The sequence below is a fragment of the Nicotiana sylvestris genome, chromosome 8, assembly GCF_000393655.2.
Source record: "Nicotiana sylvestris chromosome 8, ASM39365v2, whole genome shotgun sequence".
Lineage (NCBI taxonomy): Eukaryota > Viridiplantae > Streptophyta > Magnoliopsida > Solanales > Solanaceae > Nicotiana > Nicotiana sylvestris.
The window spans coordinates 178,478,344-178,487,447 of NC_091064.1; the positions used below are offsets into that span (position 1 = coordinate 178,478,344).

The following is a 9,104-nucleotide window of genomic DNA, read 5'->3' on the forward strand; positions in this document are numbered from 1 at the left end:
CTTAAATATGGGTTCACACGTGGAGGTCAACTGAGCAAATGAAACGACTGATGTAATTCAATCTTCCCAACAAACTCATAACATCTTTCTTGGTTCTTGGAGGAGGCAAATCCCGAATAGACTTTATCTTTGTTGGATCTAACTCGATGCCCCTCCGACTGACTATGAATCCCATGAGTTTTCCGGATGGTACCCCAAATGCACATTTGGCTGGGTTCAGCTTCAAATCATATTTGCGCAGCCGCTCAAAGAATTTTCTCAAGTCCCGAACGTGGTCGTCCTGGGTTTTGGATTTGATGATTACATCGTCCACATACACCTCTATCTCTTGGTGCATCATATCATGAAAAATGGCAGTCATGGCCCTCATGTAGGTTGCCCCGGCATTTTTCAGACCAAGTGGCATGACTCTATAACAGTAAGTGCCCCAAGGTGTGGTAAAAGCTGTCTTTTCTGCATCTTCTTCATCCATCAACACCTGGTGGTATCCTGCGTAACAATCCACAAAAGACTGTATTTCATGTTTGGCGCAGTTATCAACAAGGATGTGGATGTTTGGCAAAGGGAAATTGTCCTTGGGGCTTGCTTTGTTCAGATCTCGGTAGTTAATGCTCTCCCGGATTTTCCCATCTTTCTTTGGCACAGGAAATATATTAGCCAGCCATGTGGTGTATCGGACCACTCCCGCCTTTAACTGTTTTGTGACCTCTTCTTTAATCTTGTCACTGATATCAATTTTGAACTTCCTCTGTTTTTGCTGGATAGGGGAATAATCGGGGTAGGTTGGCAACTTATGGACCACTAAATCGACACTTAATCCTGGCATGTCATCGTATAACCAAGCAAACACATCTTTGAATTCAAACAAAAGTTGGATCAATGCATCCCTGGTTCTTTCATCTGTATGAATGCTTATCTTGGTTTCTTTGACTTCTTCAGAGCTACCCAAATTAACCGGCTCGGTTTCATTTATGTTTGGCTTAGGTTTATTCTCAAATTGTTCCAATTCTCGATTTATTTCCTTAAAAGCCTCTTCTTCATCATATTCCGGTTCTTGGTTCATTATTTCGCAGTTAGACAACGTGTTTGGATCTGGGCATGAAGTCAGCAAGCATGTCATGTTATTTAAAGCCACATTATTAGAGCTGAAAGAAAAAAGAGAAAAAAATAACAAAATCAGAAAGAATAAAGAAGGATGGACGATGAAATATGATTTCATTTCTTTGAATTTGAAGATAACAGGGTTTACATTGGAAATTAAAAGACAAGAAACTAAAGAAAAACATCCGAGTTACACCCTGACATAACTCGCGATGCAGAAAAAGTGGCAGGACAGGTCTACCGGGACTCCCGCCTGATTGGGAATGGCGTAGCCTTCCAATTCGGCAGCTTGGCATTGGGTCCCATATACAACACCTCAACGGTGCTTGAGCCCTCCCCTGGCTGGACCATGTGGGTTTCATATAGTATCTTCCTCATTGCCCCACAGATCTCTTCAATCTCTTCGGCAGTAAAGGCCTCATCTTCTTCTTTCTTCTGGTATTTTAGCTTGACAAATGTTCTGTACAGATGCAGAACCGGATGAGGCAAGACCCAACCATCATTCTTTCTATCATCTGCCCATCTTATATCAGTTGGAGTGGGTCGGAAGCCTACCCCGAAGAACTTTTCACTGGTGGGCAGGGTGATAAGTTCAACTATCCCTTGCAATGATTTCCCAAGTCCCTTCCCCAGTTTGAAGCCATGTCGGATCATTTCTTTGGCCACCATGATTGATGCATTAGAAAGGAAGGGTTGGGGGCAAGAGTTTCCTTCTTTGTACTGGTCTACAACCACAATTTCAAAAGCCTGATAAACTATGTGCTCACTCCCCTCTCTTGCTTCAAGACATGGGACTGATGGGTCCCGATAAATTGATTGCTCATCTTCTCCGTGGACCAAGATCTCTTGATCCTCATGCTCGAACTTCACCATCTGATGAAGAGTAGAGGGTCAGCCCCCGCTGCATGAATCCATGGTCTCCCCAAAAGAAAGTTGTAGGATGTGTCCATGTCTAGAACCTGGAAGGTTACTTCAAAGTCTACTGGGCCGATGGTCAGAATTAGATCGATCTCTCCAATTGTGTCCCTTTTGATGCCATCGAAGGCACGTACGCAGACATTGTTGGGTCGGATTATTTTGGTCCTGATTTCCATGCGCTGTAGAGTTGAAAGTGTGCAAATATCTACTCCAGAACCTCCGTCCAACATAACCCTTTTCACGTAGTGCCCTTTGCATTTGACTGTTAGGTGTAGGGCTTTGTTATGTGCGGCCCCTTCTGAGGGCAAATCATTTTTGCTGAAAGTGATCTGGTTGATTGCGAAAAATCTTTCTACCATTCTCTCCAACTGCTCTACAGAAGAGTCAATAGGCACATATGCTTTGTTAAGGGTCTTGATCAATACCTTCTGATGTTCGGCGGAGTTCATCAACAAAGCCAACAAGGAGACTTGTTCGGAAAATTTTCGAAGCTGGTCAATCACCTCATAATCTGCCATTTTCATGTTTTGAAAGAAAGCCTCTGCTTCTTCGGCGTTCACGGGCTTCTTAAGTGGGAAGCGCTTTCTAGTAGCGTTGTTCACCTCTTCCAAATTGGAATACTTTTCAACAGGGTTATTTTCTTGAACTTTTCCTGGGATTTCTTTGCCCTTATAAGTCACCACCGTTTTGTTGTAGTTCCAGGGCACAGCAGTAGGATCTTTCATGGGCTTCTGTGGCGCGCGTCCAATAACCACGGGCTTATTCAGTCTCGATGGCTTAATTGGCCCCCGCATCACATAAGCCCCCTTGGGCACATACATCTGGGTTGTTTTGTTCAGCTCGAATCTCCTAGGAGGACTCAATGCCATCTGTTTTTCTTTACGGCCTTGAGGGACGTAGAGAACAACATCTTTGGGAGGCGTTGCCCCGGTCTCAACTTTAATTTTCTTCTCTGACTTTGGAGGGGTGGTTTCTTTCTTTTTCTCCCTTTTATCTTGCTTCGGGGCAACTTTTGGTTTCTTTTCTTCGTCAGCAATGGCAATGATGGCCTTCAATGCTGGGTCAAATTCCTTATCCTCACAAATCATTCCAATTACTGGCCCGTTGTTGTAGGCTGGCAGTGGGTTGTTGGTCACATTGGGAACATCTTCATCCCTCAGCACTATCTTCCTTTGTTCTATCAAGTTCTCCACGGCTCTCTTCAGAGTCCAGCAATCATCCGTATCATGCCCTTCTGCCCCTGAGTGATAGGCGCATCGGGTACCGGCTTTGTAAGCGGGTGATGCTGGGTTTTGCCTGGTTTGAGGAACAGGCTGTAGCAGACCCATTTGAACAAGCTTTGGTAACAGGCTGGAGTAGGTTTCTCCAATTGGTGAGAAATTTGGCCTCCTGGGCGGTTCATGAGGGTGGAAATTATTTTGTGGAGGACGGGGGTTGTAGTGGGTTTGGTAAGGAGGTTGGTTTCTAGGAAATGGAGCTTGATTTCTGTTGGCTTGTTGTTGTGGCCGGACATAAGGCTGAGCATTCATAACTGAGTATGGCTAAGGAGTATAGGCCAAGTCTTGGTGAGGTAATAGTGTTGCGGGGTCCTTTCTGAGAAAAAGGATCTGGGAGTACAGTTTCTCCTTGCACCCGACACTGCCATGGATGTTTCTTCCTTTTTCTTTCCCTTTGCTATTCCTCCAGACCCACCCTGAATGGCTTGGGAGGTAGCTCTGATAGCGGATTGGCTTAGAATTCGACCCGTTTTCAGCCCATTTTCAACCATTTCGCCAATCTTGATAGCTTCAACGAACGGTTTACCCATTGCGGACATCATATTTTGGAAGTAATCAGCTTCCTAAGCTTGAAGGAAAACTGTGACCATTTCAAAATCATCCATCGGAGGCTTTACCCTGGATGCCTGCTAACGCCATTTAACTGCGTACTCTCGGAAGCTTTCTGAGGATTTCTTTTTCAAGTTTGTCAATGAATTCCTATCTGGAGCAATATCAATGTTGTACTGGAACTGCCTGACGAAATCTCTAGCAAGATCGTCCCAGATGTACCAACGGGATATATCCTGGTCCATGTACCACTCAGATGCGATGCCAATCAGACTTTCTCCGAAATAGGCCATGAGTAGTTCTTCCTTTCCACCGGCTCTTCGCAGCTGATTGCAATATCTCTTGAGATGAGCAATAGGATCACCATGCCCATCATACTTCTCAAATTTTGGGGTTTTGAATCCCAATGGTAGGTGCACATAAGGGAACATGCATAAGTCGGCATAGGATACACTTTTCTGTCCACTCAAGCCTTGTATGCTTTTGAGACTCTGTTCCATACTCCTCATCTTCCTCACAATCTCTTCTTGCTCAGGAGTTTTGGTGGTCTTTTCTTGCCCCGCAGTGAACTCAAATTGGGGTGGTTGAGGGTAAGTATAAGTAGGAAACTGAGGAGGTTCCACTAGGAAAGATGGTGCTTGAAATGTGAAGGAAGATGAATCAAAGTTAGGCCTGGGTAAAGCAGGTTGTGCCGTAGCTGAACAAGGTGGCGCGGTGAATATGTTTGAAACCGCACTTGAAGCTAACACCTGGGGGCGAAACTCAGAAGTTGTTCCAGCAAAGTGGGCTGAAATGGTAGGATATCCCAGTGGGGTATTTGGATAACTTATGGGGATGTTGGAGGTCCCACTTGCCCTGGGAAAAAGCTCAGGGAATCCAGGGATCGCACTTGGCGGTTCTTTTCCATTGGCCTAGGCGTCCCATATTTCCATCATGCAGAGACGCAGAATTCTATTTTCCTCTGCCGTTGCTGACTCAGAAGTTGGGATGGCCGAGATCGGACTATCCTCTGGAATAGGAACTGTTGGCAGAAGAATTTCCGAAGACATTTCAATGCTTCCTTTTGACCTTGTGAAGTATGAATGTGAAGCCAGACTACCACAAAACCAACCACCTTACTATAGAACCTTTACAATAGTAGACAACAAACCAGTTAGTTTGAAGCAATTAACACATAGAAAATCGCACGTTGGGGTGTGATGCACCTATACAGTTAAATGTGTTTCTACATGTTTCGCAACGGCTGCATGTTTCATCCGGACTCTGCTTATTTTCCCAATTTTCTTTTTCTTTCCACTTTTGGCTTTTGTACTTCTCCTCTTATTCCCATTTTCCACTCTTTTCTTTCCTCTCTTTCCTTGCCCTTTTTTTCGTTTTTCTTTTGGTTTTTCTTTGGCTCTCTTTTTCACATCCCTCTCTTATTTGAGTTATTTACAAAAATCGTGACCAGATCCGATGAGGATTGCCTACGTATCACGACGCCGCGTGAATCAGATCATTACGTAGTTCAAGAAAAACAAGTGCGAAAAATAAAGAAACAATTTTTTGGGAATTTTCAAATTTTCATTAATAAAACTCCTAAACTTTCTATTACAAAAGACTTCAAACTACTCATTTTCTTGGAATTTTAAAACTACCAACAGACTAAAAAATAATTTCCAAAATACAGACTCAATAAGTGAAAATCATGAATACATCAATGCTTCGACTCATGGGGCCCGTGGGACATCATTCGGTCTCATGGGCCTACGTGCGAGATCCCCTTGAAGCCGCTCCAAATCACTCATTATCTGGCGGACAAATGTCATTACAGCAGCGAAGAAAGTGGTCTGAGTCATATCCTCGCATGCGTGGCATTTCATGACGATGTAGTCGGCAATGGCTCTAACCCTCTCTCGGACAATACCCTTTTCCTGAAGTAAACGCCCGATTTGCTGATTCCGGGCTTCCAACACTTGAGTGTCATGATGATTTTGATTCCGCAATTGTTGCATATCTTCGTCCATTTGGGCCATCAAAGCATAACAATGTTCCCTATCGTCTTTACAATTCCTGGCCTGTTTGTCCGCCTCATTTTCAAGGGTGATTAGCTTTCTCTTTAAATTGGCGATTGTCCCCTCATATTTTCTTTTTATTTGTCGCACAAACTTTGCCCGCCCTTCTGCATTCTCTGCCAATTGTGCTCGGACTTTTGCTAGACTAGCCTCAGATTTTTCTAGGTTATCTTGACACTCAAGTACTTTCTTTCTCAGACCGCTTATAAGCCTTTCATCTGCCCGGCTTCTTTCAAGGTTTCTAGCAGTTATTCTCATTTTATGGATTTGAGCTTTGAGAGCTTCGTTTTCCTGAGTTAGCTTTTTCTTTTCCCTTCATCTGCGGCAACTTGGATACTATGGCCAAATTTGAGGTCCCTGATTTGTCCCTCTAATTTACTTATCTTAGCCCTATAGTTTTCTTCTTTTGCCAACCAGCCCCACTGCTCCTGCGAGTCGTTAGTGAATTGTTGGACATGAGGTCTCTTAGCAAGTCTCTCGGGCTCTCGAGGAATTTGAAATCTTTTGCCAAACCAAACCATATAATTGGGGTCCACCTCACCTCTAGCTAGATCCCGCACCATAGTCTTGGGTTCGAGAAATCTGTACTCATTCCAAACTTGGCGAACTCTTCCTTCTGGAAATACAGCCTTTGGGCCCAATTCGACGACATGTACACTCAAATCTTCGTCATGGGGGACGGTTTGAAATCTTTCTAGTTGGCGCAAAACCCTGTGAGGAGTATATGGCTGTATGCTCCAGATGCCCATTAGAAGAAAGTAGCACACTTTAGCTGACATGTATATGACTTCGGTGGCAGGGAGCCATCCGAACGTCCACTCAATTTTATCCGAAGTTAAAGAACTCAAGTGGGCAAACCAAGCTTCGGTACCCTCTGGAAATTCAACCCCCGCCACTCGGCTTTCAAATTCTTCGATGCAATCCAAACCGGTCATGCCGTAGTTCATATACCCGACACGGTGGCAGAGATGTTCCAGTATCCACAATTGTAGTAGTAAGTTGCAGCCTTGGAAGAATTTTCCCCCTTCTTGACAGATGGTCAAAGCTCGGTAAATCTCAGATAAGATCAGGGGAACTAATGTGCCATTAGCTTTCTTGATTGCGACATCAACCATTCCCATGAGGCCTAATTCTATGTTGCCGTCTTTTCGCGGACATATTATAACACCCAAGAATGCTACTATAAAAACCAAACCCCGCCTTGCCGCCCATTTATCTTTATTTCCGGCATGGGTCAGACCAGTATTCGGTGCTTCGAAACCTTGGGATTGCCATAACGTTGGTACAGGAACTGGAAAGTGCAAAACCCTCCAGATAAATTCCCATCCTGAATATCCCGGCTAATACCCAACATATCCAGAAACTTGTGAGGAGATACTGGTCTCGGTGACACCGGGTACCGACTTCTAAGGTTTCCGCTAAGGCCGACGTAACCCGCAATTTCCTCTAGCGTGGGTGTGAGCTCAAAATCAGAAAAGCGAAACACATTGCGAGTCGGATCCCAAAAAGGTATCAAGGCTTCAATCACGTCCAATCTTGGCTTGATGTTAAAAAGTCCGACAAGACCACCCAAAACTTTTATCACAGTTCCTCGGCTACCTTTTCCTAGGTCATTCCACCACATGTGGAGCTGTAAGGGGATCTCTTCAAGAGTTGCGAAGGGTTCGTTTTCATCTGTGCTCATCCTGCACATTTATTAGGGTGATTTAATTTAAAAGGTTATGACTCATTTTGACTCAAGAAAAGGTTATCACTATTTTTTTTTAATTTTCATAAAAAATTCGGCTTTGCAAATACGGCCTTTCAGCACTTCGGGGAAGAAGATTTTAAGGCTGTGTTTGCTAAACGGTCAAAACCTGAAAAAAAACTACTAAAGGTGGTTGTTCTTGCAAAAACGGCCTTCCGGCGCCCTTTTGGGGACATTCAACTATTTTAGACATGAATGACATCACCTTCTTATTTACAATCAAAACAAAATTTTTTGTTCTTTTTGGGCTATTTTTACAAAAATGAAGTTGGACCCGATGGGGGTTGCCTACGTATCCCATATCCGATGAGAATCAAACTAGCGTAGTTCGGGAAGACCAAAAATAAAGTAAATAAACTAACTCTTTTTTTTTGGAATATTTTAATTTCCGCAAAAAAGACTTATAAAGAAGAAAGAAAATATTTTTGATTTCAATTTTTTTTTTTGGAATTTTGATAGAAAAAAAAACTTCTAAAGAAGAAAGAAAAATATTTTTGGAATTTTATTTTGAATTTATGAAAGAAATCCTTCTAAAAAATGAAATATTTTTGAATTTTGAATTTTCTTTTCAATTTTGAAAGAAGAATGAAAATATTTTTGGATTTTTGGAAGAAATTAAAAGAAAATATTTTTGTATATATATATATATTTTTAAAAACAATTAGGTTCTAAAGAAGCAGTAAAAGAAAATATTTTTGTATATATTTTTTTTAAAAAAAACAATTAGTTTTTAAAGAAGCAAGTAATAGAAAATATTTTTTTTTGGATTTTTTGAAAATTGGGGTTTTAAAAAAAGACTGTTCTAGAGAGGAAGTAAAGGAAAATATTTTTGGATTTTTTTTTTGAAAATTATGGGCCGGAACCGATGAGATTTTCGTACGTATCTCACATCCGGTGAGAATCAGACCCGCGTAGTTTGCCAGTTTTGACAGAACATGGCAGTTGAAAACTTTGGCTCATTTGGGATGACTTCTTTTTTTTTTTCTGGAATTTCGGCAGAGTTTCAGAATTTTCTAAATACCTACCTATCACTCCTATATTATTATTTTTTTTTGATTTTTTGATTTTTTTGATTTTTATTTTATTTTCTTCCTCTGTTCTAGAAGCCGGTCAACATGCAAGCCGAAACAAACAGATGCGCAAGTAGCACGTAAGATGCATCAGGATGGTCTTTTTCATTTGGGTACACCTGTCCTAGACAGACCCAACCCCTGTGTTGAGTCTCCAAGGTCAAATGCACATGATGCAAACAAACGTTCCTACTAGGGATCCGGCATGAGGCTTGTTATACTAGGTTTAAAAACCTGGGTTTATTGTTCTAGACCTGGCTTACCCGAGCGGACAGCTCGAGCCGAGGGGGGGGCAGCGTACCGGGAATACAGAAGCTTCACCGGCTTTGCAACTTGTCCGAACCTCGTTCTAAAATTGGGATAAGACTCTAACAGAAAAGAAGTCACA

General features: G+C 42.5%; 1 protein-coding gene across 1 annotated transcript; it reads right to left on the minus strand.

The window, feature by feature from the left end:
* Nucleotides 1-1,338: 1,338 nt before the first annotated feature.
* On the minus strand, nucleotides 1,339-3,548 carry LOC138876061 (uncharacterized). Its single transcript, XM_070154951.1, has 2 exons — nucleotides 2,154-3,548; nucleotides 1,339-1,974 (listed from the first exon to the last, which is right to left on the minus strand). Exons 1-2 carry the CDS (start codon nucleotides 3,546-3,548, stop codon nucleotides 1,339-1,341), a joined length of 2,031 nt encoding a protein of 676 aa, XP_070011052.1.
* Nucleotides 3,549-9,104: the final 5,556 nt, after the last annotated feature.

Bases quoted from the DNA above. Each gene is read 5' to 3' on its own strand.
- LOC138876061 (XM_070154951.1), bottom strand. From the start codon at position 3,548: ATGAATGCTCAGCCTTATGTCCGGCCACAACAACAAGCCAACAGAAAT. The intron at 1,975-2,153 runs GTACGTGCCTTC...ACTCTTCATCAG, and splicing joins TCCGACCCAACAATGTCTGC to ATGGTGAAGTTCGAGCATGA.